We start from the raw sequence: 24,235 nt of genomic DNA, 5'->3' as shown, positions 1-24,235 counted from the left end.
CTCTCCCTGACTCTTCTCGCACTGCTATACCACGTATGCTCTTTTGGTTTTGTTTTTTTTTAAATAACTAGTTGAGTCCAATTTGTGCTACCCATATGCTCCTGATATGAGACCATCCACTGACATATAGTTGACCTATTTTTATTTTATTAATCTTAATTTTGTTGTAATCCAGTTTCTATCATTGTTTTTGTCCCCATCTATTTATTTTGTTCGTGTACATACACAGGAATGCTCTGACATATGTGTGGAGGTCGGAAGACAACTTTCAGAAGTCAGGTCCTAACTTCTACCATGTGGGTTCTGGAAACCAAAGGCGTGTTGTCAGGCTCAGCTGAGCCATCAGGAGCATGGTTGGTAGCCTAAGGTCACTGCTTCCTCAGTTTCTTAAATATTTTTACTCTATTAACAAATTTGTTCATTTTAAACATTATAACTTTCCATTCTAAATTTTCTGTAATTTTTCTGTTATAATTTTCTGTTTTCTTTTAAGTGATTGAGTGTGTATATAATAGCTGCCTTGAGGTATTTTTTCCTTTGTTTGTTTATTTGTTTTTCCTTTCTATTTAGAAAATTTGAGACTTTTGGAGTCTTGAATGTTTTTCTCTCTTCAATATGTGTACTTTTTCCTACTTTTCATGTCTGGTAATTTGTTGTTCTATGCAAAATGTTGGGATGATAGGTTGTAGACTGTGTGGGTTATTTTAACTTTATAGGGTTTTGGGTACTGCTGTATGAGTTAGCATTGCTGCATTTTTACTCTGGCTTTACTTTCGTTGCAGGTTAAGGTAGATCTGTCTTGTTTTGTTGCTGGGTCCTGGAGAACAGCCCTTTTTCCCTAAAAGGAAAGATTGTTATGATTAAGTAACTTTCCATGTTTCTGGATTTAAATTTCCATGTGATTTCTATACTCTGGCTAGTCATCATTTCCTATCATTGTCTGACCTCAGGTGTCTTTGTTTACCATTCTTCAATTAATAAAGCCTTTCTTGCTCCTCATTGCAAAGCTCTTCATCAGAAGTGTCTATGCATTAGGGTAGGAGATACCTTTCCATAAAGCCCTTTTCTCCAAGAACCAGATTTATGAATTCTATTGCTTCAGGAATCCCGAGTTAATGTTTGTCTCTACCCTTTGTGTGATTCTTTCTGAGGAGATAGGAATAAATATCTGTTCATCACTAATTGAGCACCATGGCAGACCTGATACAGTCCCACCCAACTTTAGCCTATTGGGTTGTCTTATAGGCACTTGGATGAGGGGATGTTATACAGGAGCATGGTTGACTGACAACCAGGGACTGCTGTATCTGCAGGGTTCCTGCTCAGATTGCATGCAGCTCCCAGGACACTCCCTTCTCCCCACCCATTGTTTTTTTTTTTTAATTTTTTTTATATTTTTACTATTAATTACACTTTATTCATTTTGTATTCCCCCATAAGCCCCTCCCTCCTTCCCTCCCTATCCCACCCTCCCTCCCCCTTCCTCATGCATGCCCCTCCCCAAATCCACTGATAGGGGAGGTCCTCTTCTCCTTCCTTCTGATCTTAGTCTATCAGATCACATCAGGAGTGGCTGCGTTGTCATCTTCTGTGGCCAGGTAAGGCTGCTCCCCCCTTAGGGGGAGGTGATCAAAGAGCAGGCCAATCAGTTCATGTCAGAGGCAGTCCCTCTTCCCATTACTATGTAACCCACTTGGACACTAAACTATCATGTGCTACATCTGTGCAGGGGTTCTAGGTTATCTCCCTGAATAGTCCTTGGTTGGAGTATGAGTCTCTGGGAAGTTCCTTGTGTTCAAATTTTCTGGTTCTGTTGCTCTCCTTGTGTGGTTCCCGTCCTCTCCAGCTCTTACTGTTTCCCACTTCTTACATAAGATTCCATGCATTCTGCCCAACAGTTGGCCATAAGTCTCAGCGTCTGCTTTGATAGTCTGTAGGGCAGAGGCTTTCAGAGGCCCTCTGTGGCAGGTTCCTAGTTTGTTTCCTGTTTTCTTCTGGCTTTCAGAGGCCCTCTGTGGCAGGTTCCTACGTTGTTTCCTGTTTTCTTCTTCTTCTGATGTCCAACTTCTTTGCCTTTTAGGATAGGGATTGAGCGTTTTAGTCAGGGTCCTCTCTCTTGCTTAGTTTCTTTAGATGTATAGTTTTTAGTAGGTTTATCCTATGTTATGTCTATATGAGTGAGTATATACCATGTGTGTCTTTCTGCTTCTGGGAGAGCTCACTCAGGATGATCCTTTCCAGCTCCCACCATTTACCTGCAAATTTCATTATTTCCTTATTTTTCATTGCTGAGTAATACTCCATTGTGTAGATGTACCACAATTTCTGCATCCATTCTTCAGTTGAGGGGCATCTGGGCTGTTTCCAGCTTCTGGCTATTACAAATAAAGCTGCTACAGACATGGTTGAGCAAATGTCCTTATTGTGTACTTGAGCCTCTTTTGGATATATGCCTAGGAGTGGTATGGCTGGGTCTTGAGGAAGCGCTATTCCTAGTTGTCTGAGAAAGTGCCAGATTGCTTTCCAGAGTGGTTGTACAAGTTTACATTCCCACCAGCAGTGGAGAAGGGTTCCCCTTTCTCCACAACCTCTCCAGCATATGTTGTCACTTGAGTTTTTCATCTTGGCCATTCTGATGGGTGAAATCTCAGGGTCATTTTGATTTGCATTTCCCTAATGGCTAATGAGGTTGAGCATTTCTTTAAGTGTTTCTCTCTGCCATTCGATATTCCTCTACAGAGAATTCTCTGTTTAGCTCTGTTCCCCTTTTTTTTTTTTTGCAGTTTATTCAGGAACCTTGAACAATCATCTGACCCTGGGGAAAGCCAGCCCACAGCTTAAATAGCCTCTGGGTAGCCAACCCCAGCATGCCACGTGGGCAATGCAGATAGGTCCACATACATGGAAGCAAGCCAGATCCTCAGCCTTAGCCAAATGTGGAGTTGTTCATGACAGAGAGCACTGACCATCGGGAAGGTGGAAGGTGGAAATCAGCTTCATCTTTAAGGCGCGGCATTCCGCAGCTCTCTACAGTTCCCCCTTTTTGTTTTAGACGCATCAGGCAAGAGTAGAGGTCTGATCTCTGATATTAGAAATAAATTGGGACTTTGTACTGATGTTCATTTAGGTGTCATCCACCCAAAGAGCATCAGACCCGTCTGATACCTTTTTCTCAGAGGCGGGACCTGGGGCATCAACCCGCATGCAATCAGACATGCTCTTCTCTGGGTCCAAAGTGGCTGACCCTGAGTGCTTAGCCTTGCATCCTGAGCATAACATTTTAGCTTTTTATGGTAGCCAACCATGCTTGGGGAGACTGTCCTGCTTCAATGGCTGTAAAGGCCTGAATGGTCATGGCTGCATTACGCTGTTGTGAGACTCTAATCTTGCATATATACCACAGGCAAACCAAGGAGACCAACACCAGAAGGCCTGCTAACGCTCCCATGCCCGCCCATTCCTTCAGATGATTCATGGCTGCAGCAATTCATGATGATAATCCTGTGGCTAGTCCTGCGTCCACTCTGGTAGAATTTACCGTGACAATGGCCACTCTCAGCTGCTCCATCGTAGTATCGAATTCTCCAGTCCAATTACCTAAAATATAGCTAGACAATTTTTTTTTAATTGGATTACTTGGTTTGCTGCTTTTCAGCTTCTTTAGTTCTTTATATATACTGGATATTAGTCCTCTATCAGATAGAGGGTTGGTGAAGATTCTTTCCCAATCTGTAGGCAGTCGTTTTGTTTTGATGATGGTGTCCTTTGATTTACAGAAGCTTTTCAGCTTCATGAGGTCCCATTTATTGATCGTTGATCTTAGAGCCTGTGCTGTTGGTGTTCTGTTCAAGAAGTTGTCTCCTGTGCCAATGAGTTCAAGGGCATTCCCCACTTTTTTTTTTAATCGATTTAATGTGTCTGGTTTTATGTTGAGGTCTTTTATCCACTTGGACTTTAGTTTTGTGCAGGGTGATAAGTATGGACCCCAAAAACTCTACCAGGGAACTCCTACAGCTGATAAACACCTTCAGCAAAGTGGCCGGATACAAAATTAATTCAAAGAAATAAGTAGCCCTCCTATATACAAAAGACAAAAGGGCTGAGAGAGAAATTAGGGAAACAACACCCATCACAATAGCCAAAAATGACATAAAGTACCTTGGAATAACCCTAACCATACAAGACTTTGTATGAAAGACTTCATACAAAGACTTGTATGAAAAAAAATTTCAAGTCTCTGAAGAAAGAATTAGAAGAAAATATCAGAAGATGGAAAGATCTCCCATGTTCATGGCTTGGCAGGATTAACATAGTAAAAATGGCCATCTTACCAAAAGCAATCTACAGATTCAATGCAATTCCCATCAAATTACCAACACAATTCTTTACAGACCTAGAAAGAAAAATTCTCAACTTTATATGGAATAACAAGAAATCCAGAATTGCTAAAACAATCCTCTACAATAAAAGATCTTCTGGAGGTATCTCCAGCCCTGATCTTAAGCTGTACTATAGAGCAACAGTAATAAAAACTGCATGGTACTGGCATAGAAACAGAATGGTGGATCAATGGAACAGAACGGAGGACCCAGAGATAAACCCACACACTTATGGACACCTGATCTTTGACAAAGATGCCAAAACCATACAATGGAGTAAAGACAGCATCTTCAACAAATGGTGCTGGTCCAACTGGATCTCTACATGTAGAAAAATGAAAATAGATCCATACTTATCACGCACCCATTGTTTACAGCATAGCTAGCTTTGGGGAGGGGCCTAATGAATGTTATGACCCGCCTCCTTCCCTCCAGAAGAGAATGTTTCAATGCAGATGAAATTGCTACACAGCAGTGCCTCTTCAGCTCAGGGACAATAATGTATGGCCGCATTTTGGGGGCCCCTTGTTATAAAAGTCTGCCTGGACAGAAGCTGGTGCCTTACATTTCCATTCTCTCAAGTATCACAATTCTTTGCTGTCCATTTCTCTGTCCTGTAGCTGTAAACAGTTGCCTTACACATCTTTTCTAGTTCAGAGTTACCAGCTACAGGGAAGCATGTCTATTTATGTTAAGTTTCTAATACAAGTCCTCCGAACCTATCTTTAATTATTTTGTTCTATGAAAATCAACCTATATTTTATAATTACATGTTATTATTGCTAGGATTCAAATTCTAGAAAGAATTTCTATATAATCTCTTGAAGTTTTGTTTCTTTTGCTGGATTTGTTTTTCACTTGTTATCTGTCCCCTATAATCTGTTAACGTTATGGACTTCCTACTCTTTTCATATACATAAGGCAAAGTTTTTATCTTGGTGTATGGTGAGATTTAATCTGTGTGTCACGTTTATGCTGTGCTCTTAGCATTTATCTGCCATATGACAACATAGGGTCATCTGGATGTTACACATACAAAGTGTAGCTCACTTGAAGCATATTTTCTATGTTGGTTTCTCTGAACATATTTTGTTTAATCAGGGTTGTTTTCATGTTGTGTATACTTCATTTTTCTATTTTTATACGGAGTAACTTCTTAAATTCATAATATTTATCTTAGGTATATATAAAATTGATGATTTTATTGTTTTCTTGTATAGTTTTCCCATTATATTAAAAATTGTGATGTACATTATTTTGCTATAAATTACCCTTTTCTCTTTTTTTGCAACTAAATTTTTTCTTTATTAATTTTTTTGATCATCACAATTTTTTCACTTTGTATCACAGCTGTAGCCCCCTCCAACAGCCCCTACCTTTTTCTTGTATGTTAAGGGTAATAGATTTGGAGCATTGCTTTCCCTGAGACATGAAGGAGACATCTGTTCATGCCCCATGGGGCACTATCAACAAACTAAAGGGACCAAGTCCAGCTTCGCAAACCTGTCAGGTTACTTAGAGCATGCTGACTCCAGCAGCTGTACCTATTACCCCAAAAATTCCTACCTCAGCAGGCGTAAGGACAACTCCAAAAAAGAAGCACCGGAAGGAGTCCCACTCTCCCCCAACTTTCTACCCTTGTATATTCTAGCACTTCACAACTCCGAGCCCGGCTGCTGGGAAAGATGGAAGAAATAGCTAGAAAGCCCTTCTGAGAGTGAGGTAATATAGCACTACACCATCCATGCACATAGACCTGGCTGTTGCCTGTAGTGTTTTATCAAAGCTGTTCACCAGACAGCAATCTCAGTCCCATGCAGGCCATTGCAGTGATATTCCTAGAGGAAATGGCTACATCATCACAAACATATGTTTCAAATATAAATCTATACAGTTATATTATTTTTAACTTCAGGATAGAAATGGTACATTATAAAAAGATATTAGCTTGATAGTGTTAAGAATATCTCTGTAAAAACATCAGAATATATTTATTGTATTGTCTGTGTTTGATTTTAGCTGAAAGACCAAGAAGTGACTTTATTGCATAGACTGAATCTGACTAATCCAATATTTGAAGTATTTGAGTCTGAGTTTCATGAGGTCATAGTACCCCTATTTTCTTTTCTTTCATCTTAAAAAAAAACAAAACAAAACAAAACTGAAGTCATGATTATCCAACATTTATCTACAAAGAACTCCTAGATTAAAAATACATTTTCTTTGGGGAGAACTTGTGTTTTCCCTGATCAAGATTATTAATAACTTGTAACCAACCCCTTTTAACAACAAGTATCCATCACATAATAGAATGACCAAAACCTACTCACCCCACCTTAATATATCTTAATATTTCTTTATATCTCTTTCTATTGATTTGGGACATAATATCCCTTTTGGGGTGCCCAGGAAAATTGGGAAAATGGTTTAGCAATCTAGCAGTAACATTTGCTGTCTAGTCTCTAAATGCTGTGGAAGTGCAGGGTTTCCATTCTTCTGTCATACAGCTTTATAGTATGCGGGTTGATTTAGTTGTACAGTTTTTTTGTTTTGTTTTTTTTTTTTTTCCTGTAACTAAGTGTCTCACTGCCTCTATTGTTCCTTTTTCACCAACATTAGGAAAGTTTAGGGTTAACAAAGTATTATTTAGCCTGTACCTTGGGTCTTTTCTTTCCCTTTTTGTTTAATAAGCGTCTCTTTTAACATACAATTAGCTCTTTCTACAACAGCTTGTCCTATAGAATTGTGTAGTATACCGGTAATGTGTTTCATCTTGCTGTATACACACACAGAAGCATTATCAGTCTTAGTTTATACAGGTATTCCCATAGCTGCCACTATTTCCAATAAATGTGTGATTATACACTCAGCCTTTTCAGAACTTAAAGCAGTCGCCCGTTGAAGCCCTGAATCTGCATGTATGGTATGGTGAACATACCTTTGTTTTCCAAATTCTGCAAAATGAAACACATCCATCTGCCAAATATGATTTCTTTTGATGCCCTTAGGGTTATTTCCAGCAGAGAGTGGAGTTTGGTTATACAGAGAATATATATAACATTTTTATTTTTCATTTATTTGTCTTGTTGCCAACAGATATTTTTTTTTCTTTAAACCTTTACTGTTAACATATGTTTTTCATGAAAATTTGAGGCTTCTAATACGTTTTCTATTAGCAATTGGTTAGTTTTCGCATTTCCCTTTGCCAATGGACCTGGCAAACCTGTATGAGACCGAGTGAATATAAGTAATATATAATGAATAGTTTCTTCTTCTGATAGCCTGTTGCAATTGCATAAATAACAGTTAATTCTGGGTTATGAGGAATAAATTCAGGAGGTTCTATATGCAAAACAATTCTTACTGTATGTTAAGAGTCAATAATTATATTAAGAGATTCAGGAATCTCTAACAATACCAGAAAGATTGCATACAATTCTGATTTTTGAACTGAAGAATATGGCCTTTGGATCACCTTGCTTATTTTGTCTAATTTATAACCTGCCATTTCCATCTTGCTTGCATCAGTATAGATTCTTGGTGCCTCTGGAATTGGCGTTCCCTTTACAATATCTGTAAAAATCCAATTAGTTCTTTTTATAAACTGTGTATGTTTGCTCTGAGGATAGTTGTTATTAATCTCTCCCAAGTAGTTACTACTTACAGTGATATAACCTCAGTATTAGTAAGAGGCACTACAGTTTCGGCCGGATCTGTTCCGTCTTTTCTACCTTTTATAAGTAAGGCAGAAAACTTTTCTATGTGTGTCTTTAAATTTTTTACTTTGTTTATGTACTGAGGAAATCCATTTCATAATACTATCTTCCCGTTGCATAATGAGCCCAGTAGGAGAATGAGTTGAAAGCAAAATGACCAAAATACAGTCAAGTTTAGGATCAGTTCGATCCACAACAAATGCATCTTGCAGTCTTTTTTCTACCAGAATTAATGCTTTTCTGCTTCAGCTCTTAGACATCTTGGGCTGGTTAAATATGAATCTCCTTGTAATATTGGAAACAAATTACTTAGCTCATACATACTTAATCCATTTGTAGGCCTCAGGCAGTTAATATGTCCCATTAAATTTTGAAAATCATAAAGTATTTGCAGTTGATCCCTACAGATCTTTACCTTTTGTGGTCAAAGTTTTTGTTGAGTTATTTTATAACTCTTGATAGCTAGTAGAATCTCTTCTCTGTATTTTTTCTGGAGCAATCTCTAACCCCCAGAATGGCAGAATTCTTTGTTTCCTTAAACACTGTTTTCTAAAGTATCTTCATAAGAATCAGCCAACAAAATATCATCCATGTAAAGATAAATAATAGAGGGAATTGCCTATGAATTATTTCTAGCAGTTGTTTCACAGAATATTGACATAAAGTTAGACTATTTAACATTCCCTATGGAGGTACCCTCTAATGGTATCTCTTTATTGGACCACTATTGTTAAAAGTAGGTACAGAGAAAGCAAACCTTTCCCTATCCTGTTTATGCAAGGATATTGTGAAATAGCAATCTTTTAAATCAATTACTATTATGGGCCATGACCAAGGTAACAAAGAAGGTAAAGGAATTCCAGCTTGTAAAAGACCCATTAGTTGAATGACTGTTGACTGCTCTTAAATCCATTATCATCTCCATTTTCCTGATTTTTTTTTACAAAACAGAGGAATTCCGTGGGCTCCTAGACTCTTCTATATGTTAAGCCCCCAGCTGCTCTTATACCATTTGTTCAAATGCCTGCAATTTGTCTTTTATTGTGGACCATTGCTCTTGCCATGCAGGTCTTTCTGATAACCATTTTAGGGTAGGGCTCTTGGAATTTCAGCAGTGGCCCCTCTTAAAAATTTGAAAACTTAGTCCCAGTGATATCCTGTGCTTAAACAATGGACACAGCTTGTGATTTTTCTTGATTACATGTGGCAACACCTTCTCCAGGATCACCTACCATTTCACCCCTAGTTTCATCATTGGCTGCCTCTGGGATTTCAGGAATATTAATTTGAGTGCCCCATTGTAGCAAAAGATCCCATCCCCGTAAATTTATGGGTATGTCAGCCACATAAGGTCTTAACTTCCCTCTTTGCCCTTCTGGTTTCACACATTTAATCCACTGTATACTCTGTCTTATTTGAGATAATTTACCAAGTCCTATAAACTGTGTATAAACCTTCTGAAGTGGCCATTCTGGATTCCAAGACTTTTGGAAGAGGATACTGACATCAGCTTCTATATCAACCAAACTTTCTACTTCAACACCATTCATTTGTACCATTAATTTGAGTGTCTGATAATTAAACACTGTTTGCCAGAACACATGTTTTCCAGTACTCCCATGTGCTCCTGTTCTTTCTACGGAGCGGCTTTGCCCTTTATATAGGGAAACAGTAACAGCTGAGCAATTCTATCTCCTGCATTAATTTGCATCTCCTTTTTTACATATGCCATGATTTTAATTTCTTCCTTGCAGTTCCCATCTGTGATACCTGGGTGCACAATAAATTCTTGAGGAGTTAATCCACTTCTTCCCAAGATCACCCCTACTATACCTGAAGGCAAAGTGCCATAAACTCCAGTAGTTATTTTGTAACATTTGACTTTTGGGGCTAGAGGAAGAGGTTTGTCTGTGTCCAGATCCAAAGCAGCACTGACTTCAGTCGCATTTGTGGGATCAACAATATTTAGTTTTGATCTTTCTGCCTGCTTGTCACCTCCTGGCTTACCAAAGGAAAATGACTCATATTTTTGCTGTGAGGCCTGGAGCTGACCGGCCCTTTCATTCGTTTAATGGTGGCAAGAGGATACCTTGTTAATCCCATTTAGATATACACTCATTACTCCAATGCTTTCCCTTCTTACAGTCCTACAAATTAGTCAATGAAGTGGTTTGATCAAGTGAAGCAATTGATCTTTAACAACATTTATCCCCCTTGTTATATTTTATGGTTCTTTTTGTGTGGCTTCGTTCTCAAACCACAATAACCATTTTAACTGTTGACAGCTACTAGCACAGGTGACACCAATCCTTGTCAATCTTGGGAAATAAGCCTGTTTTGCATAGTCCAGTTGCTTCACATTTGTTTAACAAAAGATGAATGCATTCCATACTGTACAAAAGACTCATTAAACTGCTTTAGACCTAACATTTCTACTGGGCTCCATGTGATCTGATCGTAAGCCTCACCACCATCATTAGCAGGCAGATGTTGCACAAAGACTGGGAGGCTGACGGTGCCCTCTAGCAGTGCATTTGGCTCCGGGGCCCTTTCGGTCATTATGGCTTCCTGCTCTTTCCTGCCCCTTGCTGAATGCAGGTTCTCTGAACACCTGACGAATGGGGCAGGGCAGGGTGGCAAGGGCCGGGAACTTCCATTTTTAGTTTCCTGGGAGAACACTTTTTTTTCTCCCTTTATCAGCAGCACTATTTGCTTCCCAAGCACTTCAACCTTTACCCATAAACTTTCTTGTACCACCAACTCTGCAAACTTTCCAAAACAGGAGAATTGAGTGACACTTCCAGTTTTTGTATTTAATCCACTTTTTTCTCAAGCCCCTTTATATCCACTTGTTCATACATTCTTCTAGTCTTTTTAAAAGTGGAATATAGGAAGAAGACAAAGCAAAACAGAAAATCCCATTTGGGAGCAACCCGGGAGAAAACCCAGAAGCAGATGCTGCTATAAACATTTTACTTACATATTGAAAGAGTACATTCATTCCTTCATGACTTCCATCCCCTGTACTCCATTAGAAACCAAGTTCCCCATAAGCCATGTCTGGGTGTAACTTATTAGCCCTTTTTATTGGTTTCTTACCAACCACATTGAGTGCCACCTGTTATGCTCGTTTTTAAACCTTTATTTGGGGTTTCTTAAATCCTCTCCCTTCCAAACCCCCAACCCTAGGTAAGAGAGAGAAGGTTACTGGGGCTAAGGGCACAGACCCCTTTACTTCTTCCAGCTGTCTAGGGTCGATGGGTTCCCTTGGGGCTATACCAATTCTCCATCAACAGCAAAAGCAGCAAGCAGTCTCATCCAAGCTGCTGCATTGAAACGCTTCTCTCCATCTGTCTCCAAGACCATCCATCTCTGATCTCTCCAAACTGCCACTTGCCACATGCCACACTTTCTGGGCTCTCTTATTTATATCCATTAGAATCCTAGGCCACACCCCTCTCCATGCTGCACAAGGCAGGCCACTACCCGATGGCAAAGGCCGTGCCCTGCTGGAGGCAGTTCTCAGCTGGGAAAAACTAAAGCCCAAACAAAAATCCCACACATGGGATTAAAACAAAAACATACTTACATAACGTAACCGAGTTTTTAAAGAAACAGAAACTTCCGTTATAGAAAATGTGAGTCAATGAAAAGAAAACCAGTCCAATAAAGCATCCAGGAAGTCAAGACAAAAGACTGTTTTCTGGGATGCATGGGAACAGATTCTTTGCCCTTAAAACTACTGTATACACATTAATTTCTTTTCTCCTTCCACCTTTAAAACAACATTGATTTAACAATTTATTTGCAGCATGTACATGTGGAAGTTAGAAGTCAATGTGTGGGAGTTTGTTCCCTCTTCTACCATCAGGGCTCTGGGGATTGAACTCAGGCTATTAGGCCTGGCAGCAGGTACCTTATCTTGCCACCCCTCCTTAGTGTCTTTGTGTTCTGTCTTCCCATAGCCCGCTGTCCTGAAAGTTCTCCTGCCTACCTCTAGGGTGCTGGAATGCTGGGCTTGTGCTGAAAACAGGCTCAAATTAATTCTTTATATTTTCTTTTGTCTGTACAATCCTTTGGAAGAACTTATATGGCCTGCATTACCCTGGAATAGATATAGTTAGTCCAAGGTATAAATCAGAAAAATACCAACTGTTTAAACAACGAACTCCATGTAGAAAGACATGAGTTGCATCTGTAAAAATGCAGATTAATTTTTTGTTATCCAAGTACAAGAGGAGGGACCAGGAGTGTAAAACAGAGGTAGAGTAAGTGCTTATGCAAGGCATACATTGATTTTTCACCCTAATTAATATCCTTCTCCCTAAAAATACAAGAGTAGGTGTGCTGACTAGTTTTATGTCAACCTGACAGTCTGTAATCATCTGAGAGGAGGGCCCTTCAGTTGAGAAAAAAAATGCCTCTAGAAGATTGGACTGTAAGCAGGCTAGACTGTAGGGCATTTTCGTAGTTACTGATGGGGGAATCACCAGCCCATTGTGGTGAGGCACTCACCAGTAACAAGTAGAGATAATTCCTCCTTATATAACCAAACTAATCAATAAGGTTAGTAGAGTAGTTGACTAGTAAAGAAACTCCCCTTTGAACTTCTCACAAACCTTACGTTAGTTTAAAGAGTCTGAAACTGAGATTAGAAGATAGAAAATTCATTTCTACTGCCAGAAGTTTTAGTTTCAAATTTTGTTTTATGTCCATGCCACCCAGATCTAGAAACATGGCCATTCAAACACCTACCTTTTATTGGGCACCAAAAAGAGCTGGTTGGCAATTATATTGCTGGAATTTCACAATTATTTTGATATATATGCTGAGAAGCTAATCTGAGTGGATTAAGGAGAGAAATAATGAGTAGGCTGTTGTTGCAACGGTATTCTTTTAGGGAACGTATATGCATTTCAAGATTATTTTATATTTAGGCATCTAAGGTTAACAAATTAAGAGTTACTATAGGAAATCTTAATAAGGTCAGTAAGTGTTAATTTGTAATGATGATGAAGTTCAGGGAAAGAAGCAGTTGATTAAGGAATGTTAATCCTCTCGTCCATTTGATGACACAAGTACATACACTGAAAACCTGTTACTACTGATTGATACACTCGGAATTACATAATGGCCTCAGACCAGATAAGCCAGTTCTAAAGTTAAACTCAGGGGGGTTATACACTGATTTTCTTCCTAAATGAGCCAAGATCTGTGATGGTAAGAAGTCTTTTTAATTACCACAACCAGAGATGGCGTCAATTTTATATCCCATGGAAGAGACAAGTTACAAGCATTTAACCCATTCTCCACTGCCCCTCCATCTCCACTAAGAGGTCTGTTCTGTCCCTAACCACACTCATTACAGTATCCCTTATTAAGACCATCAGAATAGAGACGAGACTCAGGTAGCTGCAGGAAAGCTTTGAAACACAAAACACTGGTGCCTGGATAGTCAAAGATTTTGACTTGATGGGTCTGTACTCAGAAGTTAGGATTTTCAAAAGAGCTTCCAAGATTTTAGAACTACTGCTAGACAGTAGTCTTGTCACTGCACTGGGAATAATAGTGAAAATCAAATTATAGAGTACAAATAAATATCTATAATTGTAACGGCTTTCCTTTTTCACTCTACAAGGAGCACATTGGTTCTTTGGTTATTTCTAGGAGGGCTATAGTGTCTCATGGAGGAACAGAACCCTGCCTTGCTAACTGCCTGTCAGACCTTCCCCCCCGTTTGTTAGCCATGTGTCCCGACCAGCTTTGCCATGTGCTCAAAGGTGCATCAAATTATTTAGCCATATGTAATATGCTTAAAGCATAAAGGTGAGTATATTTTATTGAATAAAATGCAATTTTTAATGAATAATTTGTCTTGGGGATTTTTCTATATCAGCGTATACAGATAGATCTACCTTTGTATTTAAATATTCTTTTTATGCATATTAATATCTGAAAAAATATTTTTTGCTATTTGTGGGCTTTGAGTTTTATATATTTATATCTTAGTACCAAAGATACAGATGCTAGCCAGACCACTTGGGTTTCTTATAAGTCTTCTTACTCTTGTTTACTTTTCTAACTTTTGACCAGTGTGGACAAAGCTTTAGTTTAACTATTCACACCCACAGTCTTGGTGCTTCACACCATGGCGAACATGGGGCTAATTCCTACAACTACAGTTGTAAGCCCAGGGTATATGTATTAATTAGGACTTGAAATTTGTTGTCAAATTGTTCTTCAAGAGAGGCAATACCAATTTATATTCACTAGACAGCAGAATTTAATTGCAGCTTCTTCAGATATCACACCATGATGTCAATCTTCTCCTGGCCAGAATTGTTGAGTCAGTCTAACAGCACCAACCTAGAGTTTTAACTTAACCACACACACACACACACACCCCGACAGGGTTTCTCTGTGTAGCCCTGGCTGTCCTGGAACTCACTTTCTAGACCAGGCTAGCCTCAAACTCAGAGATAAAGCTTCTTCTGCCTCCCAAATGCTGTGATTAAAGGTGTGCACCCCCCGATCCCAGCTATTTGACCTTTATGGTCTTAAGTATGTGATTACAGTGAATGGAAAAACTCTCTTGCAAATGGCAAACATTTGTCAGCATATGAGTATAGAAAAATGGGGGGGGGGAACTGTCCTTGTTAGGGAAAAGTCTGGACTAGAGTGAAACTGCCCTTTCATTTCCTAGATAAAGTAACTCAAGAGGAGAAGCATAATGAGGAGCCCATGTCTCAGAAAAGGTCTGCTTCAAAAGGGGGGGTGTCTGTGTGAATTGGTGCTTCAAACTCAGTACATGTAATCAAGGTGGTTGGAATCAACATTTTCTTATAAAATAAAATCGAAGTAAAACTTGTTATTTCGATTAAGTTTTTTTAGGCAAACTCTTAAGTCTTAACTTTCTCAGTGCCATAAAATATTATATTACCTAAATCAGAAGGTTTATTAAATAATATTTTAAAAGCTTCTAGTACCATATTAGAAACAGTAAGTTCTCAATAAATAGAACATGTTATTAAATATCCATTAGCATATCTATTATGATCACTCTGATTCTGTTAATAGTGCAGCTAGCCCTGCCCTGTATAGATCTGTTTGTGGGGTGAGTAGACAGGAGACAGAGACTTTTGTGGCATAGGCTGGCCTTGTTATACACCCAAGGATGATCTTGAATTCTTGATTCTCTGCTTCTACTTCCTGAGTGCTGGGACCATAGGTATTCAGCACTACCCTCAATTGAGTTGTTTTACTCAGTACTAGAGACTGGACCTAGGACTTTGTGAACATTAGGCAAACCTTCTGCCAAGCTAGCTACACCCCAGTCCCAAATTGTTCTTGTCTTTCTTTTCTTTTTCTTTTTTTCCTTTTAAAAATTGTGAGTAAAAATAATAGAGGATGGACTTGAGAGATGACTGAGCTGTTGAGGCCATCTGCTGCTCTTGCAGAGAACTCAAGTTCATATCTCCATATCAGGAACTCCAAAGGGTTTTCTTACCTCTGCAGCCTGTACACACACATACACAGATATAAAGTAAGGAATAGCGGAGGTGGATACTCACCTGTATTTCTAAGATACTAATGAAAACTTTTTTCTGCTGTTAAATGTGTATTTGTTCTCTGGGAAGCTTTATCACCACTGATATTTTTGTGAATTAGAAATGAACGTTGCCAGACTTTATTTAATTAGCTTGCAGTGTTAGAAATTTGGATACAGACTTGAGAGATGGCTGAGGGCTTACGTGCACTTGCTGTTCTTAAGAGGACCTGGGTCTGATGCCCAGCGGCCACATGGAGACTCTCAAGTCTCTGTAACTCAGAGGATCCGATGCTCTCTTCTGGCCTCCCTGAACACCAGGCACACATGTGATACCAAAACAATTGCAGGCAAAACACTCATACACATAAAAGAAAATTTTAAAAAATTGGGGTATCAAAACTAATGGAATTTAAAAAGCAATCTTATGGCAGGTTGCATTGAGAGAAGTTAGAAAATAAGTGCACTGATAAAGAACCTTTGGCTGTGTGGTTTACTCAAGTTTCCTGACTCTACTAAAGCATTTTGAAACAGATCCTGTAAAAAAAAAAAAAAAAAAAAAAAAAAGTGAGATCCAGGACAGCGACTTAAGTGGGGGCCAGCTAAAGGTGGGGGCTTCTGGTGAAAGCTTTCTGTCACAGCCTGCTTGCTCAGTTTACAGGGAGTAGATTAGGAGGGTGTTCCCAACAGGAGCTGCATTCTCGGTTTTTCACTTTCCAGCTCTCTTTTTTTCTCTGACAAATACCTCAACCTAGCCATGCCTCACTACTACCATGCTGGCTTGATTAACAGATAATAAATTAAAAACCTTGTTCTAACATACTAGACAGAAAACTGTACAGTTAGAAATGTTAGTATCATTTCTGTGTGTGTTCCAGTCTGGCTCTTTTAAGTCCCCATGGCCTCTCATGTGGAAGGTGTATTGATCCTTCTCATCTTCCCTCTCCACGGGGCTTTATCTATGTCTTTTCTATATTTCTTTCGCTCCAAAGCTTGCCCTTTTTCTACTGTGTTCTGCCTGTACTCTCTGATAACATGCTCAGACAGGGATTTGAGATTCTATACAAATCCTTATCACTTCCAAACACTGAGAACAGTTCCAACTTGTGTTTCTCTATACTTTTATACAACTCCCTTATTTTTTTTTAATCACTTTTAGAGACAAGGGGAAACATGCAACTAATAAAGCCTTTTTGGCACTGAAGTATTCTTTACAAAGTAAAATTCTAATTTAATAAACCCTCAGTTTAGCTCAGTTTATGGCTGATATCATTTGGAAGTACAATTTATTGGGCTGTAGAGATGGCTCAGTGGTTCAGAGCACATGTTGCCTTTCTGGAGGATCTGAGTTTGGTTCCCAGCATCCATGTCAAGTGGTTCACAACTGCTTGCAACTCTGGCTGCAGTGGATCTGAAATCTGTGACCTCTTTGAGCATCTGCACACACATGGCACACAGAAATTCATGCAGCTACACATACATACCCAAATAAAAACATCCTGTTGAAGGTTTGATTTTTAGTTATATATACACCAATTGAGTTCAGCCTCCAGTAGAGGACACAGGTGCGCCACCCTCCTGGAGCTGGAGTTCCAGAAGGCTGTGAGCCCCTCAGTAAGGCTATGGGGACCTGAACTTGGATCCTCTACAAGAGCAGTGCGTGCTTTTAACCAATGACCCGTGTCTCCAGTGCCAGAAATAAATATTTCCTAAAAAAGGAAAATACAATTTTCTTATTAATTTATTTTGAATTAAAATAAGTTTCCCAAGTAATAGTTCATCTAAATTCTAATTTACAAGTTAAAGTTTTTGTTTTTAAAACAGAATCATCAAAACACTGAATATGCTTTTAACATACATGCACAAATACAATTGCTTAGTTCATAATGCAATGAAATAAATAATTCTAAAGGTTTAAGAGATTTCTGAGTTTTTTGTTTGATTAATTTTGCCATCTTAGGTCTTCTGTTCTATCTACTGATAGAATTCTCCTTTCAATTAGAAATTTTTTTTTTCAATGCAGTTTATTCAGGAACCTTGAACAATCATCTGACCCTGGGGAAAGCCAGCCCACAGCTTAAATAGCCTCTGGGTAACCAACCCAGGCGTGCCACGTGGGCAATGCAGATAGGTCCACATACATGGAAGCAAGCCAGATCCTCAGCCTTAGCCAAATGTGGAATTGTTCGTGACAGAGAGCACTCACCATCGGGAAGGTGGAAGGCGGAAACCAGCTCCATCTTTAAGGCACAGCATTCCGCAGCTCTCTACAGTTACCCCTTTTTGTTTTAGACGCATCAGGCAAGAGTAGAGGTCTGATCTCTGATATTAGAAATAAATTGGGACTTTGTACCAATGTTCATTTAGGTGTCATCCACCCAAAGAGCATCAGACCCGTCCGATACCTTTTTCTCAGAGGCAGGACCTGGGGTATCAACCCGCATGCAATCAGACATGCCCTTCTCTAGGTCCAAAGCGGCTGACCCTGAGTGCAGTGCTTAGCTTCGCATCCTGAGCGTAACATTTTAGCTTTTTATGGTATCCAACCATGCTTGGGGCGAATGTCCTGCTTCAATGGCTGTAAAGGCCTGAATGATCATGGCTGCATCACATTGTTGTGAGACTCTAATCTTGCATATATACCACAGGCAAACCAAGGAGACCAACACCAGAAGGCCTGCTAACGCTCCCATGCCCGCCCATTCCTTCAGATGATTCATGGCTGCAGCAATCCATGATGATAATCCTGTGGCTAGTCCTGCGTCCACTCTGGTAGAATTTACCGTGACAATGGCCACTCTCAGCTGCTCCATCATAGTATCGAATTCTCCAGTCCAATTACCTAAAATATAGCTAGACAATTGTTTAGACAGATTTGCAGCACAGGAAAAATTCTCATGTTATATGCTAGTGACTCAAAGTCCAGCATATTTTCATTGACAGCCAAGTTGAGCGATTTGCCATAGGGTATCAATTTGCTCCTGCACGAGGTCAATCCTCTGATTGAACACCCTCAAGCTTCCTTTTAGTTGAGCATTAATTCCTTTATGTACAACTAAGGCATGAGCTACATTGGCTAAATGATTATTCAGGGTCTGAGCAGTCTGCCCAGTTCAATTAGAAATTTTAATCTTAATTTTGTTATCTTAAAAAGTTGCTATATTGACTGTTATTTATCTTCCATCTTTAAAATCTAAACTACAATAAATAATACTTATAGATTATGTCCAAGTTCATTGGAATTAAAGTATCTATCAAATTATTCCATCCAAGAACTAAATGATGTTCTAAAATTAAAGTGGACATCTTTGTTAATCCTTATGCTTAATGTGTAAGAAAGTCGACTTGGTGCCATTGGCTCAGCATTTGTAACATACTGAACATAGGTGATTTTTTTAGCTTAATTATTTTTAACTGTGCTGGGGATTCGTTGTAGGGCCTCCTGCATGCTAAGCAAACAGATTGTTTTAATTTTTAGGCCAGGCTGTTGGAATCTGTAACAAAGTATGAGCATAGTTTTCTTTGTATAATCCTTTGATCGTGATACTTCTAACCCTGTGTTTGTTATGTGTGTAATACACTTACTATTTTGATACCCACATTGTAATATAAAATCCATTCAAAATCAGAAAACCAAACTGACTTGAAGAAGTATAAAGTATGAATGAGAGGGTCTAGACTCACACACTGCATGCCTCTGGTATCATTTATAAGCTGAACATTAGCATTTTGGTGTCAGTCCCTTGGATGGAAGGGTTTCAATAAGCTGTGATCTACATCTCAGAGCAGCTGAATGATTAAATAGAGAAGGGGAATAAATAATGCTGTTGCACAGATACAGTGAGAGCTAATCTCCAATGTGAGAGGCAGAGGGGCCTAATGTTAACACATTAGCATTTTACAAAAACCCAAACAGGTAGACATGCACATTGAAATGCAAGGAAACTCAAGTTTTAAACTGTTTTGAAAAAGGAAATTAGAACTGAAGCTGACTAAATGGACTTCTTTGCTCAGTTTTTAAAAGTTGAATTCTTAGCATCTAATATGGAACCCCGTCTTTGTCCCCAGTGTGCTTTCATGTTTAAATATCAAGTAAGAATGAAGTTTATGCTTATTTACTTCAATTCAGGAAATTTTACTCTAAGGAAAAGCTAGTTTCTATAGACAGAGAAAGAAAAGTCAACTTTTCCAGTCACCAACACCAGACTGAACTGACTTGGTCTCCAGCCTTTGGAGGCTTCTTTGCAGCAGTGTTCTGGCTTGGACTTTCACTGCCTTGCCCCTCACACTGGGTAATTCACTGCACAGTTGGTGTTTTGTTTGTTTTTTACTGGACAGCTTAAGTATCAAATTTCCTGGTAAAGTTTGTATAAAGACAAAAAGTTATTCAGTTCTATTAGCTTCCACAGATAAAATAATAAACACCGAGGCCTTTAACTCATAAAAGTCCATTCAATCTGTAATTTTCCTAAGTGCTGAGCAAGTTAATTCCTAATGTGGCAATTTTTTATTCCCCCTTGAGATAAGGTTTCTCTGTGCAGCCTTGGCTGTCTTAGGCTCACTTTGTAAGCCAGGTTGGCCTTGATCTCACAGAGATCCACCTGTCTCTGCTTCCCTGAGTGCTGTGATTACAGGCGTGCGCTACCACACCTGGCTAACAACTATATTTTTATACTCTTTTTTTTTTTTTTTTTTTAAAGCCAGCTGGTGGATTTTTGGGTTATTTTTGACTGCCATCTAGTGGTTTGAACTATTCTTTCACCATAGCCCATTAAATTGGAGGGATTCATTTCTGAATGGAAATACTTAATTATGTTTTGGTGCCTTTGTTTTCACTAGCTTTTGTGTTTAACACAACTAATTTATACAGTTGTTGGAATATTTTGGTGATGGTAATTTTTGAAGCAATCAGTATAAACAATATAAATAATATATACTTTAAAGGAGTCACAGTAAAATAAGCTGATCTCATTGACAGTTTTTGAACTTTGGCAATTTAAACTTTTTATATATGTAAGTTATTATTTAATAATTACTATGCTTTTAAACATTAATGATGTACACTACCTTCTCGGTTTGTTTGTTTGTTTGTTTGTTTGTGTGTTTTTGTAGATGCTACAACTGTGGCGGCCTTGACCATCATGCTAAAGAATGTAGTCTACCTCCTCAGCCAAAGAAGTGCCATTATTGTCAGAGCGTCATGCACATGGTAGCCAACTGCCCACACAAAATTGTCACACAGCTGCCCACCAGTTCCCAGGAGAGACAGGAGGCAGAACCCCAGCCATGTGTGTCTACTTCACCGAGAGAAGCGGGAGTGGGGCATGGCTGCACATCACCGTTTCCTCAGGAGGCGAAGTCAGAGATGACAGAACGGTCAGACAGGCCACCCCAAGAAGTCTCTTCCATGAAGGCATTTGTAGCACCAGAAGGGCAAAACAAAAAGGGGCCTTCAATTCAAAAACGGAAAAAATCTTAATACTTGTCAACCTTTCTTTACCCGGTTGGGAAGTCTACCTCATGCAAGCACAGGAGAATAGCATTCCGCAGAGAGCAGCTGGCCGGGTTTTAACTGCTGTTGAGGAACTGTGAATTTTTTATCAGACAAATCACTCTTAAGCAAATTACATTTAAGCAGGGTGTTGTTTTATAGAATTGAGATACTACATGTAGTGTGTGCATAAGTGAGAGAAGAGAGCTGAATCTGTGTGCGTGAGGACTTCACATAGGAGTTCACATACATACATGTATGTGGTTGTCTCTATATGTGTGTGTGGAGCACACTCTCTCTCTCTCAGATAATTGGGCATCTCCAAGCACTGAAAATTTATGTGGAGCATTTGCGATGGTTTCAGAATTAACCCTTGGAATTTTTCCTAAGTACTACTTCTTTTATATTATGTAAAATGACCATGTGACTTACCTTTCATGTGAGCCAAAGCATACTTCAGATCTCAAAGCTGCCAGTCAAATGGTACTAAAGGCTTTTGGGATACTTGGTGCCTCCCAAGTCTGGATTCATAACTGTGTCTTGATGTGATGGAGTGTTGCTATTGCTGTTATTTGTCTTCTCCATTTGAAGGTAGTAACTTAACTCTAGATGCCTCCGACTGCCATGAGCTTTTCATTCTTGGACACATAACTCCAGAAAAGACAATGAATGTGAAGTTTCTGTGCTGATATTTCAGTGTCTTTTATTCTGTTTTGATTGTAAATTACATGCCTATTAAGAAAAAAGAAGGGGGGGTAATTATAAATATAGTAATATGATCTTTTTAGTGGTATTTTGATACCAGCTCTTTTCCAAGTGTTCTGAGGTTTTTAAGGGATTATGGCAACAGAAGCCTCCCTTGACTAAGTAGCTTTTGAACCATCACTTAGAACAGGAAGGTCTCTTACTACTGAAGCCTTAGAGGAAAACTCTAATTACTTGGGTATATTTTGGTGGCTGTTTTTATTTCCCCTGGAAGGTCCTCAGATCTGTTTCTAAAACAAACAAAAACAGCATAGAAATAAAATAGTGGGATTTAGAGTGAAAATTAAGTAGATGTTCACAATTGCCCAGTAGATACAGCCCGTGATCAATCCTGAGAAGAATAGTGTTTGGAGGCAGGAAGATAGAATGACAGGCCTGGAGCGAAGGTACCAAATTACACACTGCCGTGTGGCTAGAAATACTCTATATGGTAATATTGATGCTGTGGCCATTTCCTTGAGTATAGAAGCTGACATAAACCATGTGACAGATTCAGGATGAGCATTCAGGGCTAGTCATAAGAATCTTCTCAGTTTGCTAACAGATTGGCTAGGGACTGATCTAGGATAGGTCCGCTTTCCATCATGATTTTGTTTTGATTTTAGTAAAGTTAGCCTGGTTCTAAATGTGATGAGCAAACTTTTGAAACATCTCCAAGAAAGTACCAAGGAATTGCAGTGCATAATGTTGGCAGGAAATACATGGCCTGTTGGTATAAGCTCAGATAATCAAACACGAAAGCATCGTGACTCAAACGAGACACATTCTACTGAGAAGTTCCTTCCTCCTGTGTGTCTTGTTACGGGAAGTGTGTGTAGTTGCTAAGGTTTCCTTGAGCCACTAGAAGACAAAACAGCCTCCGGCTGGCCTGCCAGTCTTTTTCAGATTAGCTTGAATTTCTTGACAGTATTTATGAGAATTTCCATAGTGTTTTACTGAGATATCATTGTGCTGTAATGCAGAGCTTACCTTTGACGATATTGAATGTGATGTAGCCATAGAGAAGTGCTGCCTTGCCTTATGTGAGGATTTCAAGCTTATTTAAATTATGTAGACAAATCAAAGTGTCACCCAGGTATAATGAACAAGCTAACAGTTGTACAAGCAAAATATGATAGGTCACTTTGAAAATTCAAACCAAAGTTCCTTGACTGTAGAAATAGAGGAAATTATGGACTTGAAAATTGGACATTTTGTTTACATATAAAAATTCATATCAGAGATCATTTTTAAAAAATGAAAGTAGAAAACCCAGAAACACTTGAACTATGGACCTTATGGGTGCACTTAGCATCTTTTTCAGCATTTGACCAGACTGAATTACTAAGAGTAAGAGCACATAAGAAACCTATCTTATGGTTGAAAGTTGGAGTTTATTTTTTATATGAAAATATTGTCACTGTTACATGCTCAGGACAAAGAACTTTGCTCAGGGAACATACCATTTAATGTTTTTATTGTTTCTTTACAGACTAGCCCGTAGTTCTGCTTACTCAAAACAAGCCAAATAAATTAAGTCTTTATGTATGAACATGTACCTGTTGGTAACTACCTCTCAGTTTGACTTGATCATACTTCCGAACAGCAGATATTGGTCCTTCTGTTTTTGTTTCATGTGAAAGTCTTGTAAAGCAAAATTCCACTTCTTGCAGATGTGAATTCACTGATGTGAGCACATTGTTCATTCTCACGAGTGAAACATTCTGTTTACAGCAAACGGCTACCTCCTGCTACTACACAGCACATCTTGCTGCTGCAGCCTTGCAGGCTGCTGATAGTTCTCTGGTACAGACGCTTCTAATCTGGAGCACAGATGGTTATTTACAACCGCACGCTTCTGCAAAATGCCTGTAAATAATAGTCCTTCTCATGTTAGGTAGCAACTTCTCCAAGCATGTCCTTAAAGTTATCATGTATTGAGTTTAAGGAGGTATGGGCACGCTTTATCCTAAGTTAAACAGTACACAGAAACAATCTTGAAAATACCTCTGTTGCCGAGAGGTGGGGCCAGGAGGGGTAACAGAGGCAAACTTGGTATTTGTATTTTGCTGACAAGTGTTATAAAAGATTCCTACCCCCTTCACTGTGTCTTTACTGTACTGAAGGCAAAGCATACCGCTGCATCATAAGCCCCAGGCACCTAGCTAACTAGCACCAGCTTGCCCCGGGGGAACGTAAAGTGCATTGCCACTCCTGAGCCAGCAGGGAAGAAAGTCTGTGGAGCACCGCTTTGCAGGGGTCCCTAAAAGTGGGTGATGGTCTGAATTTAGCCACCTTTTGACCTCCCCCTCATATCAACACAAATGTAATTCCTAAAAAATGATGCACTACCAACCAG

The 24,235-nt window shown here is 39.1% G+C and overlaps 2 protein-coding genes across 2 annotated transcripts in view; one reads left to right on the top strand and one right to left on the bottom strand.

Annotated features, from left to right (window-relative positions):
* Lin28b (lin-28 homolog B) overlaps positions 1–21,693 on the top strand; it is a 96,816-nt gene extending 75,123 nt beyond the window's left edge. Inside the window, exon 7 of the mRNA XM_060373321.1 lies at positions 20,754–21,693. Within this exon, the coding sequence (XP_060229304.1) occupies positions 20,754–21,120 (367 nt within the window). The 3' untranslated portion in view covers positions 21,121–21,693. The remainder of the gene's footprint in view (positions 1–20,753) is intronic.
* Bves (blood vessel epicardial substance) overlaps positions 17,810–24,235 on the bottom strand; it is a 44,840-nt gene continuing 38,414 nt past the window's right edge. Inside the window, exons 9-10 of the mRNA XM_060373200.1 lie at positions 21,565–21,864; positions 17,810–18,494 (exon numbers count right to left, since the gene is read on the bottom strand). The gene's annotated coding sequence lies outside the window, so the exon portion shown is untranslated. The remainder of the gene's footprint in view (positions 18,495–21,564; positions 21,865–24,235) is intronic.

Source organism: Meriones unguiculatus, chromosome 20 (genome assembly GCF_030254825.1).
Source record: "Meriones unguiculatus strain TT.TT164.6M chromosome 20, Bangor_MerUng_6.1, whole genome shotgun sequence".
Classification (NCBI taxonomy): domain Eukaryota; kingdom Metazoa; phylum Chordata; class Mammalia; order Rodentia; family Muridae; genus Meriones; species Meriones unguiculatus.
The sequence above is the reverse complement of the archived record's forward strand: the minus strand, read 5'-3'. Positions and strand labels throughout refer to the sequence as shown.